Genomic DNA, 15843 nt, shown 5'->3' with positions numbered 1-15843 from the left:
TTTTTCAACTCTTTTCTCATGTCTTTGATATGTTTTAGTCTTTATTTGACATGTGTTGCTCTAGTACTTAATATGTTTGTCTTTATTTGACATGTGTTGACAATATGTTTATGTCTTTATTTGACATGTGTTGACAATATGTTTATGTCTTTATTTGACATGTGTTGACTTAATATGTTTATGTCTTTATTTGACATGTGCTGCTGTAGTACTTATTGGATTCTATTGGAATCTGTGTTTTGTTACATCTCTAGAAATAGGTTTATATATTTCCAAATAAGTGGATAAGTGGGTGACTAACATGGGCTGCACGGTGGTGTAGTGGCTAGCACTGTCGCCTCACAGCAAGAGGGCCGTGGGTTCAATTCCCTGGTCGGAGTGGTCCTTCTGTGTGGAGTTTGCATGTTCTCCCCGTGGCAGCGTGGGTTCTCTCCGGGCTCTCCGGCTTCCTCCCACAGTCCAAAGACATGCTGCAGGTTAATTGATCTCTAAATGTCCCATAGGTGTGAATGTGAGAGTGAATGGTTGTATGTCCCTACATGTGCCCTCGATGGACTGGCGGCCTGTCCAGGGTGTCCCCTGCCTTCGCCCTATGTCAGCTGGGATAGGCTCCAGCGCCCCCGCGACCCTAATGAGGATAAGCGTATTGAAAATGGATGGATGGATGGGTGACTAACATCCTCCATCAAAGTATATTGTATTGCTGTATATCACAATATATTACATTATATAATACTCAAATCCAATAATGCCAAAAAACAGTCCTCTGCATCGACTTTCACCGTTGCCCACATGGATTAACACACCAAGAAATATGATATATTATTATATTATCGGGGTAGCTGCCATGCTTCTGATGTTTGACAAATCCTAAAGGTTTTATGATCAAATTGCCGACCCTTGAACAACCCAAACATTTGGGAGATGTGCAACCCAGATGCCAGAAAATAGGGGAAAATGACTTCCACAATTTCCCAGAGTCCAAGTAATATTCACATTCAAGAAGGAGGAAACAGTGGAAAAAAAGAGCATTAATGAACTAATTGTTTCAACAGCGTTAATACTATTTTAATATTTTCGATGTTTAGACGGAGGAGGGAAGGAACCGAACAGCATGTAGGAAATGTCTCCAAACAAACACAAGTGGATGCATTGCATGCAACAGTCTGACGAATGTGACATATTTGTTCTCTTTGTTGACACTGAGGCTGTGAGCACGTCGCCACATTGCTGCGTTCATCCTGCAGCCTGAGCAGCAACGCCTCGTCGTGTCAGAAGGGAACAGAAGCCAAACCGGCATCAACGGATGAACATGCAAATCTTTGAGGAGGATAATGCAAACGGCAATAGCTGGCGTTAACCACGACCCACGCCACCTGCAGCCTGTGTGTGTGTGTGTGTGTGTGTGTGTGTGGCTACACTATGCCGTATGTATTGTAGGTTCTTCCACTTATTCGTCGCTTTTTGCTTTTTGCTCAAACACAGTTGTGTCGTCAGCTGTACATGTTGTTGTCCTACTTCTACCCCTTTCAAACCTCTTGTAGGTCAAAGTGATTTGCAAGTTAAATGTTTGTTCCACATGTTGTAAAATGTTAAGTTTGTGTGTTTGTGGCATTTGGTAGACAGGCCTCCCTTAAGGTGCAGCTCGTGTTGCATTATTGGGAAACAAGTGTCTCACACGGCTGAAGGTGCTCTGCTTCAAGACACTCCGTTGCAAATGGTTTACTGGCTGCAAGCAGCTCACACACACACACACGCACACACACGCACACACACGCACACACACACACAGGGGGGAGGGGGAAGGTTAAACTACAAAGAAGGAAGTGTTCTGTCAGGCTGACCTTTGTCAGTGACACACACACACACACACACACACACACACACACACACACACACACACACACCTGGATGTAAAAAGCAAACAGACAACAGTGGGAGCAGACAGGTGGGCAGGAGGAGGGAAAACACTTTGCAAATGTCTGACTGAGGGATGACATGTGGGCTCGTTCACGAGAGGCTCAAACCTGATCATTTGAGGATTGTTTATTCTTGTAACAAAGGTGGAATTACTGGACGGGCACTTTCTCACGATTCACCTACGAATGGAACGGTTTGCGTCTCCCTTTGTGTGTTCTTCGTCGAGATCTGCACAGAAAACTAAACGATGGAGCACCAGAGAGCAAGTTCTCAGAGTTTAAACCTACTTTGTTTTTTATAATGAGTTTTTGTTGTGGCCGTCTATATTATCACAAATACACGCCTCTCTATCTGTTGGAGGACTTTGAGCCTGTCAGCTATTTTAGTTCCTGTCTTGCTTTCACTATTTTGTGAAAGGAGATGTAAAAAGGAAGGAAGGGGAGAGCGAGAGAGAACGACAGAGAGAGGAGAGGAGGGGAGAGAGACGTATACAGTCCAGGCGTCTCGGCGAGTGTCAGTTGTTTTCAGAGGAAGCTGAGAAGAGTAAGTGTTCACCTGCTTTCCTATTGGGGCGGAGAGGGTTGGATAGGAAGAGGAATGAGCGAAGGGAAGCAGGAGGAGAGGAGGAGAGAGCGGGTAGTTTGAGGGTTGTTTTGTGACTGTGGTGTGATAGAGAGAGAGAGAGAGAGTTGATATTTGTGATATTTGACAAGTGTCCTATAGTGTAGAGTCTGTGTTTTAAAAGAGGAAAATTATGAAAATGAAAGTGTTGTTCTGTTTAGTGGAGTGAGGAAGTATTGAGGAACTGGGTGTTTTTTTAAAACACATTTACGCTTGTGAGTCTGCACATGTGCACAAGTGACTCTCACCTGTCACTTCTCTTTGGTCCCAGAAGGAGTGAAGAGACAACATGGTTCGGTGAGTCAAGCCCCCGCCGGACAACACACTGCTCCGGTTGTGTTCTCTGTGTTTTTGTGCAAGCCGTGATGACAACTTCTCTGTTTCCATTCCTCCTTCTCTTTCCTCCCCCCCGGCTGTCGACTCGTCCTGCTCTGTTCCTCTATCATGTGATTTGCGTTGCGTGTTGTTCAGTGTCTGTTTGTGTAAAGAAAACGTGTCACAAAAGGATGTTTTAGTTCAGCGGTGGTTCTTTACAATGTTCCCTTTAACTAAGAGTTGATGGCTCTTCTCCTTCTGTGACTGTGTTCTCTTTAACCCACTTGCTATATAACATTTTTTTTTTTTTTTTTATAACCCAAAGCTGAAGTGCAGACACAATCTGATTGTGCATGCACAGTGTTCTACATTTTATTATTCTGCAACAATTACAAGCTGTATAATGTGTGCAGGAAGGCTATTGAAATGAGAATTTAACATTTTGGTGACTCAAATGTCAAGCCAGACAAGACAGGTCTTGACTGTTCGTCCAACTAGACCTAAACAGACTTGTTCCACCCTCAAAGAGCACCAGGAAATGATCAAATGATCTGAGTTGTTGCAATTATGTTACATTGAGTAACTGAAGTCCCCGGTGGTGTTGATAGGCTTTCAAGCCGGAGCTTTACCAGATTGTTTGTGTTATCGTAGTGTAGATGTGCAGTATGTTATTGCAGTATTGTATAGTGGTAAAGGTGTTGATTAAGGTGTTAAACTATTGGTTAATACTTTTTTTTTTTAATTTGTTTATTTAATACGGGACAGTGCACATTAATATAAAAATTTCTGTAAATGTGCCAGAGTTAGCCAAGAGGCTATTTTTCATCTGTAGTCCCAAGAGGCAGATGTTATGAAACAAACCTAAAAACATAAGATTACATATACAATGTACAAACAAGCAACATAAAACAAGGGAGAACTATGTTAAAATGGACAGAATAAAAACATCCATGTAAGAGACAAAGAACATAAAGGCATACAGAGTAAATTAAATATATAACCACAGACAGGTAAACAACAACAAAATACATACACACACACTTTCTTTGTGATTCAAAGTGAATTAAAATAGGTTTCTTCTGGACTGTAGTCAGAGCAGCGTTTTCTACAGAATGAGAAAGAAAGAATACAGTTAGAATAATAATGAATGATAAAGACTATGAAAACTGGAGTGGGAATGAAACAATATGAATATCCGTTATGTTACCCGTTAATACATTAATTGTTTAATCTAAAACATATAAAGAGGATACCAGACACCGAGGAAATGTGTCAATGAAACATAAAAGAAAATATTTACATCTACAAGAACCCGCAAATAATATGTAATATTATAAGAATGATACATTCTTTGTTAATTGACTGGAAGAATTACGGGTTAATGATTTCCTAACTAGACGAGACTGTGCTGAGAAACTGGAGAGTTATTAATAAATAACCTACAACAGTCAGTTAGATAAAATAACTTTGTGCTCATTGTGTTCCAATGAAGAACTTTGTGAGAAATAAAACTGTCTGTGTCCGTGGATGTTTGTGCTAATAAAGCTGTACGCGTTGAAACATGTTTTTATCAGATACAAGCCGTATCTGTGTGTATTAAGTGCAGTTATATTCATACTGAGTATATTTTTACTTTGATACGCGTGTTGATGCAGGTGGTTCCACAGAGACATCACAGGCCTGCAGGCCGAGGAAAGGCTGAAGACTCGAGGCATTCATGGCAGCTTTTTGGCTCGACCCAGCAAGAAAAACGTAGGAGACTTCTCTCTGTCCATCAGGTAATAACGTCTGCAGCAACACCCTCATCTCTCTTTGACATTTATATCTCCACAGCTGAGAAGAAACCTTCATTTCCTTTCCTTTAAATATGCGCCTTAAGCTCCACCACGTGGCTCCTCCACTTCGAAACCTTAAAGAACATAAACAACAATAAATTGTGTTATTACGGGAACCGGATTGGTTGCTGCAGCACATTTATAATTCAGTTCAGGAGAAACTGGACACTGACCTTTACTGCTTTTTAATTGACCTACTAAATTAATCTGCCGTCTGTTATTTAAAAAACTGTGACATGTCAATATTATACTCTGCAGATGGGAACGTTTCCCTGCACTTTTTGGGTACAATGAAATCAAACCTTGCATTGATATGTGCCAATTCAGATAAATATTGAAATACAAATAGAATTCTAAAGATAGTGTCCATTACTAAAAAGAACACCATATCAAATCAATTGAACCACATATGAAATGTGTGAAATGTGATAGCTTTTTAAAAATTTGATTTGATTTGACTGATAACATGTTTCCATGTTTGTTCATGAGGTTTAATTGACGTAAATATGTTTAACATCTGGTTATAAACTGAGTAACTCAAGAGTTTCTCACAGAGCTATTTTACACAGTAATATGTGATCATTGCTCTTCCTTTATTAATATGTGTGTTCAGGACTTTAAGGACGGTTGCAGGTAGCTGTTGGATAACTGAATACTTATCAGATCATCAAGTTATCGATCACAGTTCAGCAGTCTGTAAAATATATAAATTGAATTGCATATTTACTGAACATTGACCACATCAGTGAGTATGCACCAACAAACACTTTTTTTTACACGTTGTCGTTTTCACGAGCTCCTCTTGCGTCCCAAAGACGAATGCATCAGCTGGAGCCTTTAAACGGCATGAATGTGACGTGGCTGTACTGACATTGGCGTTGACATTTCTCCAAATAAAATGTTTTACCCAAAAACTACATACATTAAAACTTATATATAGAAGGAAACTCCAAATTGAAATTATGATTATTATGAGGCAGCCAGAGAACTGTTGTGTTTAACTGCCCTCTGTTCAAGATGAAAGACAACATGTGCAAATCAAAGTTCAAATGTGTGTCATAAACTGACATATGTACTATATACAGAACGTACTGTATATACATAGACAATAGTCAAATGTGTAATCAGATTGCTGCATTGCTTGTAATTTTGATTGTGCAGTTTTAACCTTCCTACTTTAAACACTCCTGAGACCGAGATGTTCTCTTTTCGGTCGTTGACGGCCGGTTTAAACTTGACTGTTTCATCTCCTCAGGGTGGGCGAGCTGGTGACCCACATCCGGATCCAGAACACAGGAGACTACTACGACCTGTATGGCGGGGAGAAGTTTGCCACCCTGTCAGAGCTGGTGGAGTACTACACGGCTGAGAACGGCATCCTGCAGGACAAGGACGGCACCGTCATCGAGCTCATATACCCCCTCAACTGCTCCGACCCCACCACGGAGAGGTCTGTGCATGCCGAGCTTTTGAATTTTGGTTTGTTCGCATCTTTTGTCAGTCAGTGAAAATAACACCCAATAGACAAAAAAGAGCCTCCAACCCAACATCTGCTGCAGCTGCTGCAGCATTTTGTCAGACGTTAGACTTAAACTGATGCATTCCAGTTAAAAGAAACTGTGTCAGTCAAGTTTTTTTTTCAACTGAAGATTATATCATTCAATTTAGCTTTTTTTGGGGTGGAGGGGGGGGGGGGGGGGGGTTAATGTTTCCTGCACATAAAGACTATAACAACACAAGATCATTCAACTACAGAAAACAGAATACAACTAGCAGAAACGGTTAAAGTTAGACCAACTAATAAACAGAATTTTTTTTTTTTAAACTATATAATGAAAAAACAGAGACGGATAATTTCAAATAAAAAAATGTGTTGGCAAATAATCTTAGTATTATATATATTGAAAAATGTCATTAGTGATTATTGTCCTCGCAATAAATAATTCAAAGGCTTTGTTCGACTTATGTTAGAGATCATCCACGAACTGACAACAACCCTGCAAAGGCAATCAATTAAATAAAATTGACTTCACTTTACTTTACTTTACTTTAATTGACTTCACTTTACTTTACTTTACTTCTATTCTATTCTATTCTATTCTCTGATTGGATATAACCTGTAATCAGAGAGACCTTGTTCATGCAACCACAGGGAATATTTTAGTTTTTTACTTCAATGCATTTTCTGATTCCGTCTGCTGTAGTTTCTGGTTGCTTTGCAAATTAAGATTTTACATTCAATTTGAGTTATTTTCTGTGTCTGTCTGTGTTTGCATGCAGAGCCGACCACAACCAAGAATGCGCCTGGTTTATGCCATAAACAAGACACAAATATCAATTATCCTAATTTGCTCAGTTTGTACATTTGACTGCAGCCGTCGCTGCTGGTGGTGTTTCTTCCAGCTGGAAACATTGCGCAACTCTTATCTTCTTAAAGTAGGTTAATATTAACTCATATAAACATATACAGTTGCACTCCCTTTATGAGTCAAGGAGGACACTCCTTTCTATGGTGTGTGTGTTTGTGTGTGTGTGTGTGTGTGTGTGTGTGTGTGTGTGTGTGTGTGTGTGTGTGTGTGTGACTTTGTACTTCACCCTATGAGGCTCTGCCCTCTGCCCCCCCCTCGTCCTTCTCTTTCTGTCAGTTGTCTAACTTCCCTTTTGTTGCTGCGGTTGGAAACTTTAGGTTTTGACACAGTTTTGAAAGCAGTGGCCAGACCCTACTGGTGTTCCTCTATTGCACACTCCATCATGTTCTTGCTCACTCGCGGTCTTCCTCATCTCACCTGATGTCTCTCTCATCTCCCCAGCGTGATAACACACATCTGGCAGGTCACCCTTTATGTATCGATCGGTGGCGGCTTATCTATAGTCTCAGACAAGAGGATGAATATGATCAGGCCCTTATGTTGTTGGCATTGTTGACATATGTGTATGTTATTATTCTGTCCTCTGTACAGAACTCCATCAACTATTTCCCTGGATGGGCTGTTCTTTAGTCATGCAACATGCTCTTATTTAAAACCAGAGTCTAATTTCAGTTTATGTAAATCTATACACTGCAATTTGACGAGTTAGTCAAAGTACTGAATCAATAAAAACATGTGCAAAAGGGTGTAAAGCGAGCAGACACACAGTGGGTATCTGTGGTTGTTACATAGAGGCTATAAATACGTTGTCCTCTTCAGCCATGAAATCTGTCATCTGAAATTTTCCGACCGCAAAGCAGGAAGTTTAGAAGAAGAAATCGAGAACAGTGCCTAAAATTAAGTCACGGCCCAAAACAGCCGAGTGTGCCTTCACACAGAGTACGGTGGTGGACAGAAATATACAACAACATCTGTACATGCTGTTTTTAACAATACACCTGATTGTGTCTTTCTATTTCCACTCCCGGTGTCGGGAGCTCAAAAATCTAGTGTACCACATCAGTGAGTGTCTGACAACCGCTTCGCCTTGAATAGACTTACACGTGTAATTCTAACGATGCTCTGCTCACATAACACAGTGAATACAGGAGGATGCCTTTATGCGTTCATAATGTCAAGATTCAAGACATTGTCTCAAGAAATGCAATTCACAGTCGGTGAACCGCGATCTGGATATTCAGTGCCTTTCTTCCTCTCAGGTGGTACCACGGCCACCTGTCTGGGCCCAATGCAGAGAGGCTGCTCGGCGCTCGAGACGAGTCGGGGACCTTCCTGGTCCGAGAGTCGCTGTCCAAACCTGGAGACTTCGTCCTGTCGGTTCTGACGGACGAGAAGGGCAAAACTGGAGGAAAGAGGGTCTCCCACATCAAGATAATGTGTCAGGTGTGTGTGTGTGTGTGTGTGTGTGTGTGTGTGTGTGTGTGTGTGTGTGTGGCATGCAAGACAATTGGTGCATGAAACTAGGGTTTGTTCTTGGTCAGTCTTCTGCTTTGAAGATACAGAATTAGGATTCCCTGGAACAGATTGACGTCATGTAGAATATGTTCTGGTATTCCCACAGTTATGTAACGCTCTTTGAAATATGTTTAAAGTCTCATTTCCTCTGGCTTAGGCAATACAAGACTGTTGCTCATATTTAAACTCTGCAATTGTTCATAAATGTCAGGCACAGGTTTACTTAAGATGTTCCCCAACAGTTGTCCCCACAAAAAAAACGTATTATTGCATCCGAATAAAAAACGATACGTGAAACCAACGACTGTATCCTGGTGTTTATACACCCAGTGGAAACAGCTGCTTGTGATATTCACAGAATAGCAACAGGTCACACCGCAAACTAATTTTCATAGATTGTGTCTTTCCCTCACCACCAGGGCGTTTGCATTTTATTTTTAGCGGTGGTTCACCTCATACAGAAAACACTGTCCAGGCCTCAAATAAATGGAAGCCTTGTTTTTATCCCCCAACGAGGTGCAAAAGAATAATGTGAGATTAGTGGAGGGGTCACAATGGCTTTTTCATCAGCACGTGAAAGATTAGGTCAGTTTCCTTAGCGTCCTCGGCTCAATAGAGCCTATGACCTGCTGTACCAGTGAATAGGCTACACCAGTATACATGTATGTGTTTTACACAAGATACATTCATTTTAGTTATTCTATTAAGTTGTTGGAAAGCAGTCATAAAATAGCCTTTTGTGCATTATGTTTGTTGAGTCTTTGGGGCTATTGTATTATGTTCTTTGATTCTATTCATGTCCAGTTTGATTAGAGGACATGTTCAACTTATTGTGTTAACACAATTACTTGTTCACCATCTTTCTACTCTTCATTTTCACCCCACATTTGGCACAACCTCTCCGTTGGTGTTTATCCGGACTCAGCCGTGTGTTGTTGTGCTTTGTGTCCAGAACGACAGGTACACAGTGGGAGGTTCAGAGCTGTTTGACACGCTCACAGACCTGGTGGATCACTACAAACGCAAAGGCATCGAGGAGATCTCTGGGAACTGGGTGCATCTCAAACAGGTGAACTCAATCTCTCTGTTTGATGGAGATCAAATCATTTGTAACACGTCCGATTTATCTTTGTTTGACAAATTGAACTAGTGGAATGTTAGTGAGCTGTGAACAACAGAAACGGGCGTTCGTGAATTATTTTAAAAGATGAGCCGAGCAGCCCACAGAAAGGCAATATGACTCACAGTTTGGTCTTAATGTGGCCTCACCGACTGAGGTTGTGTATTGGGTTCAATTTACTCTTATTTTCTTTCATCTCTATAATAAGATTCCTCCTCTCTCTCTCTCTCTCTCTCTCTCCCCTGCAGCCATATTACTCCACCAGAGTGAATGCAGCAGATATCGACAGCAGAGTGAAACAGCTGGATCAGACCACGCAGCAGCTGGAGGAGGGCGAGGGAGAGAAGAGCAAGGCGGGCTTCTGGGAGGAGTTTGACGTAAGATCTGACCTGGTTTATGTTCCCCGGGACGGGTTCTGAACAAGTCAATTATACATCAGTTGTCTTATTACAAATTGATCTTCAGTGATCTCAAGGCTTCTTTACTGTGTGACAGAACTAGAGGTGTTCTACTACCATCCTGTGGTCCCGATGCAATATTACATGGTATTGCATCGTCAGGATATACATAGCAGGATTTTGAGTATGTAGTGTATTGGAAGAGTGATCATATTATTTTCTCACTACGCTAAAAAAACACACTTGACTTTTGAGTGTAATGAAATATAAAAGCTACTTCAGAAAGTTAATAAATAAACTGCAGGTGGTGGCTTTGCGGCAACTGATGAATATTTCCATTACTGGCTTATGATTAGTTCCTCAATTGTTTGGTCCGTAAAATGTCAGACAATTGGGAAAAATGGTAATCACAATGTCCACAGGGGACATCTTTAAATTGCTAATTTTGTCCTACACTTGTCCACAATCATACATATTTAATTAATGATGTAAACATATTTAATTAATGATGTTAACATGTTTAATTGATGATGTAAAACGTATGAGAGAAAAGAAACAAATCCTCACAATCAAGAAGTTAAAACTTGGGAACATTTGGCAACAAATCCTAAATTATGAATCTATTAATGTATTAATTGATCACCTTTAGCGGGGACACATCTCCAGTTTCAAGTTGTATGAGTAGTTTCATTAGAAAATCCCAGTTTGATTGACTTATTTTAATGAAATACTGGTCTAGAAAAGTAAATGGCATACTTACAGCAAACACACTGTCATAATTAATTTATAACACTTACATCTAACACGTACTGTTTAATATTAGTAGTAATGTGGGACACATTAAAGTATCACACAGTCTTCTGTCACTCCCAAAAGGCACTTCAAAAGTTTGAGGCAAAGATAAAAAAGAGCAGAGAGGAGGGCCAGAGGCCTGAAAACAAGAGCAAAAACCGATACAAGAACATTCTTCCCTGTGAGTTTTTAATCTTCTCTGTATCATTGCTTTTTAAGATGAACCAAATCTTACAACACATGTTGACAGTGCGGACATTAACCAAATGTTCTTGTCTCCCACCGTTTCTTCACCCTGTCCACTTGTTCTCACAAGTCAATGACACCCGGGTCAGCCTGCAGGACGGTAATCTGGATGTTGTGGGTTCAGATTACATCAACGCCAACTTCGTGAGAGTAAGTGTCCACAGCCTCCGGCCTCATAGATGACAGACACGCGGCGTAGAAAGCTGTCTGATGTCGCCCTCTTTTAGGTTTTAAGGTGCATGTTTGTTGATTCATTTTGTGTTTTGTAGAACAACCTGTGGGAGTCCGGCAAACAGAAAGTTTACATCGCCACCCAGGGGTGCCTAGCAACAACTGTCAACGATTTCTGGCAGATGGTCTGGCAGGAGAACACGAGGGTGATCGTCATGACAACAAGAGAGGTCGAGAAAGGGCGGGTCAGTTTCACAACATGAAGCGTGAAAAGCAGCTTTGGGTTTTTTTCTTTCGAAATTACTGACAGCATGAAACATAAATTGACTTTGGTGAATTTAGTGAACATATGAATATACAGAAAGTACCTTAGTTCTGAAAAAAATGATATACTTTTAAGTGCAAGAGGTTCAAATCCAAAGGTCTATTATAGGATTATTATAAATAGTTATAAAGACAAACAAAAACAAAGAAAACGCACAGTTTTCTTGAAGACAAAGTTTGAATTTAATTGATTCATTGTGTCAGGATCTGTAGTGGGTCTGTAGTGTTGTGTCGTGTTTCCTGTTTTATTTTGAAGTCCTTGTCTCTCGTGTCCTCTGTTTCTCTGTACTTCCTGTCCCTGTGATTGTCTGCCTTGTCCCTGATTGTTTCCTCCTGTGTCCAATCACCTGCACCAGCCCTCTGTATTTAAGTCCTGTTCGTGTCATTCCCCTTGGTCGGTTCGTCTTGTGTTGATCGCTGAAGAGCTTGTGTGTGAGCTTGTTCTGTCTGCGTTGAAGCCTGTTCCCTCGTTGACGGCGTTTGGGTCCAGTTACCTGCAGCTTCTTTTTTGGGTTTTTTTTGTGCAGAACAAATGTGTGCCATACTGGCCCGACCTTCAGAAATCCAAGGACGTGGGTCGGTACGTTGTGACCAATACCTCAGAGAGGGAAGCTGCTGATTACAAAGTCAGAGTTTTGGAGATCGCTGCTGTCAACCAGGTAGCCTCTGACCTCTGACCTCACTGCACTCACTCATCGCTGTATATGTGCTGACATAAAGGACTGGGATTTTATTTTGCTAATCCCATCATTTTGTCTCGTTCCCAGCCAAATGATTCTCGTACCATCTGGCACTACCAGTACATGAGCTGGCCGGACCACGGCGTCCCTCAGGAGCCGGGGGGTGTCCTGAGCTTCCTCAGTCAAGTGAACTCTAAACAGGCTGACTATCCTGATGCTGGACCCATGATCATCCACTGCAGGTACGGAGCATCTGGAGAGCCAAACGCCTCATGTTGTTACAAAGATCTGTGGCAACAGCAGATATGTGTCCAAGACAAATTTTCTTCAGGACCGTAAAGTCTATCTTAACTTCTTTTTATTTTATCTTATTTTAATCTATAAAAAGAAAATCAGCAAATTCCTCATTTTCTGTAGGTTTTTCTTTCAGAAATATTGTTAAAAACCATGTATTCTGGTGATCGACTGACCACGTAACCCACACAGTTGAACTGGTCCGTCTGTGAGACATAAGGAGGCATTTTGAGATGTGAGGGTTTCGCAGGACACGTCCACGTGTTTCCCAGATGGAGCTTTTTTTCCAAACGCCGAGGCCCGTTACGTGTCAGGGAGATCGTAAATCCTCAAACTTTAAATGTGGAAGACTGTTCTGGTGTAATGTTGTGAAAACATCACAGTTCAGTTCAGGGTAATAAATAACACTGAGGTTTACGATTTAAAATTATTACATATTCAGGACTAAGATTAGTAGTAACTTTATCCTCCGTGTGATGTGGCGGACACTGAGGCCGCTTGTACTATTTTAAAACTTGTTGTTTAAAGGATTATCTGACCCTTGTGTAAGTATTTATGTAAGCATGTTCACAAAGCTGCACAGCAGTAATAAGATGTCCCATACTTTCTTTTAACCCCTTAAATCCTATCAGGCTCAGCTATACTTTGTGTTTTGTGCCGATTATCAAATATCAACATGTTCGACTTCTAAACTTAGATGGTGAACATGGTACATGTTACACATACTGAACATCAACCTGTTAGCATTGTGACTTTAGCATGCGAGTGTATTTGTAGTGCTCAGTTCAGGCTCACAGGTTAGGAGAGGTACTGATGTCCCGTCTTGCTTGATTGATGGAAAGTGTTGTTTCTTTGTTCCTCCTGTGAATTCTTGCAGTGCTGGAATTGGTCGAACAGGCACCATTGTGGTGATCGACATGATCATTGAGACCATTGACACTATAGGTAACTTTTTTTTGTTGATTGAAATCATTTCTCAAGATGTATCGAGTAAAAAAAATTAAAAAAAACATTCAAAATACACTTTATTTTCCTTTTTGTATACTGCCTCCATCCAATGCTTTCATATATCACACTGCAGGTCAGGACTGTGATCTTGACATCCCAAAATACATCCAGATGGTGCGAGAGCAGCGCTCTGGGATGGTGCAGACGGAAGCACAGTACAAGTTCATCTATCTGTCTGTATCTGAGTACATACAGACCACCAAGGCCAAGGAATGTGCCTACATGGTGAGCAACAGGGCAGGAGGCCGTCATGGAGAGGACACAAGAATTAGTTTTATCTTGTGTGGGAAATATAGATTGATAGAGAGGAAAAAGGAAAGCATATGTATGCCAATTGGCCTTTGCACTTTTGGCTGCTGATTTGAAGTCCACAGCCGACTGGCTCAATGTCAACAGAATATGTTATCAGAGAGTGTCTTGTGAAAGATGAACGTTGACCCTCAAGTCACATCGGAAATGTCTCTCTCTTCCCCAGGAAACCGAGACAGAGTATGGAAATCTGCAACTTAAACACCAACCAGCGAGCAGGAAGGTCTCAAAGTGAGTGAGCGTGTGTCTCTGAGTGTCTGAAAGAGTGAATTGGATGTCTAATACATTTACATCGCTCCTCTAAACCTTCCTTTCAAAAACACTGTTTTCAGCCTTATGTCAACAGAGTCTAAGCATTGGAGTTGCAGCTCAACTCCACCTCACTTTCATTGTTTTAGGGACTGCATTCCAGAGAATTATTCACTTGAGTCTTAAAATATTATTTATAGTTTCTATATTCTCTGGAATATAGAAACTAAAGACAAAAAACAAAGTTGGAAAATGAATCCTTGTTTAAAAGCTGATTAATGTATAAACTATGTAGCCTTTTCCCACAGTAGCAGTACTATTCACAGCAGTGGTAAGTCAGTCCACCATGTCGGTGCAGACTGAAATGTCTCAACAACTATTGGATGGATTGCCATGAAGGATTGGTGATCCCCTGAATGTTTAACTATGGCGTTATCATTATCTCTCTGTGGACATTGAAGCAGACCTATTGGATGAAAAATGCATTTCCATAAAGATGAATGACTCACAAGAGAGAAGCTTTTGTTTTTAAAGTTTTAGTCTGGCTTCAAGTTCCAAAAAAAGCTGGTTCCTACAATTCCCATTGTGCAACTTGACACATATGCAATAAGTATTTTTTTTACTGTAGAAAGCCCCCTCCAGAGCAACAGAAAAGAAGATTATACAACTGGAGTAACTCCTTGTGACGAGTTAACTGAACCTCATGTGTAAAAAGGGTGGAGTCTCCCTTTAATGGACAACTGAAGTAAACACGATATGAGTGTTTCTGTGACCTCAAAGGCCGGACACCACTATGAACTGAGTTCTAATTAACCAATTAGGGAAGAAACAAAACAGCACACAACACTGAACAGTTGAGCCCAGAACAGTGTAAACTTTGACCCACTTGGAGCTCTAAATGGTTGGCTGCCAGCTTTGAGTGGTTGGTCTGTTTTAATAGTTCTAATTTAGTAATCTGTTCATTAACCTCTCAAGCATCTTTGGTTCACTTCTAACAGAGCTGTGTCAAATCGATGTTGGCTGGTTTATAAAAATATACCGGATGGAATCTGAAGCTTCTTTTTTTTTTTTTTTTTTTACTATTTCCAGAAACAAGGAGGACGTTTACGAGAATCTGTCGAAAGGAAAAAAAGATGTGAAGAAGCCAAAGTCTGACAAGAAAAGTGGCTCCGTAAAGAAAAGATAGAATAAAGTTATTTTATCAAAGTGCTTCAGGTTGTTATATTTATGCAGGCCCTCTTTTGTTAAAGAATTTGTATTTTAGTGGAGACCAAATTAAATGTGTGAAATTAGTGGACATCCGGTGTGTCACATGAATTCTTGGTTGAAGCGTTTGTTGAGAATAAAGTCAGAACATGTGTGAAGCTTTCGTTGTGTAATTGTCTTTCTTTAAATCTCAGTTATTTGGACAAACGCACAGTATTTAAAAGTTGGGTTTTAGCAGCAGATGTAAATATTTCATTTTAGGTTAATAAAATAATTTTGTTTTATTGCATTTTATTTTTATAAATGCAATTGAAAAGAACAGAAGTGCATCACAAGCAGGATATATGTTTATCATTTGTCGTTTAGAGAAGCAACATGTGTTAGCTCTACCTCAGGCATTGTGATGATTACACAAATGTTACTTTGCATTTTTACATCAAATTTCTTTTTCCTCTCAGACCCAGAATTAAT

The 15843-nt window shown here is 40.5% G+C and overlaps 1 protein-coding gene across 5 annotated transcripts; it reads left to right on the top strand.

The window, feature by feature from the left end:
• Nucleotides 1-1849: 1849 nt before the first annotated feature.
• On the top strand, nucleotides 1850-15535 carry ptpn6 (protein tyrosine phosphatase non-receptor type 6). Of its 5 annotated transcripts, none has more exons than XM_034553788.1 (16): nucleotides 1850-1948; nucleotides 2816-2838; nucleotides 4512-4634; nucleotides 5947-6141; nucleotides 8320-8503; nucleotides 9528-9644; nucleotides 9944-10072; nucleotides 10970-11066; nucleotides 11202-11281; nucleotides 11401-11547; nucleotides 12154-12285; nucleotides 12394-12548; nucleotides 13478-13545; nucleotides 13682-13833; nucleotides 14084-14148; nucleotides 15256-15535. In XM_034553788.1, exons 2-16 carry the CDS (start codon nucleotides 2831-2833, stop codon nucleotides 15350-15352), a joined length of 1749 nt encoding a protein of 582 aa, XP_034409679.1. In that variant the 5' UTR covers nucleotides 1850-1948; nucleotides 2816-2830; the 3' UTR covers nucleotides 15353-15535. The 5 variants fall into 5 exon arrangements, with proteins under 5 accessions (XP_034409679.1, XP_034409678.1, XP_034409677.1 ...); XM_034553787.1 differs by having other exon boundaries at nucleotides 1851-1948; nucleotides 2813-2838; XM_034553786.1 differs by lacking the exon at nucleotides 1850-1948 and adding an exon at nucleotides 2120-2463.
• Nucleotides 15536-15843: the final 308 nt, after the last annotated feature.

The sequence above is a fragment of the Cyclopterus lumpus genome, chromosome 16, assembly GCF_009769545.1.
Source record: "Cyclopterus lumpus isolate fCycLum1 chromosome 16, fCycLum1.pri, whole genome shotgun sequence".
NCBI lineage: Eukaryota > Metazoa > Chordata > Actinopteri > Perciformes > Cyclopteridae > Cyclopterus > Cyclopterus lumpus.
This window is presented reverse-complemented; position numbering and strand designations above follow the sequence as displayed.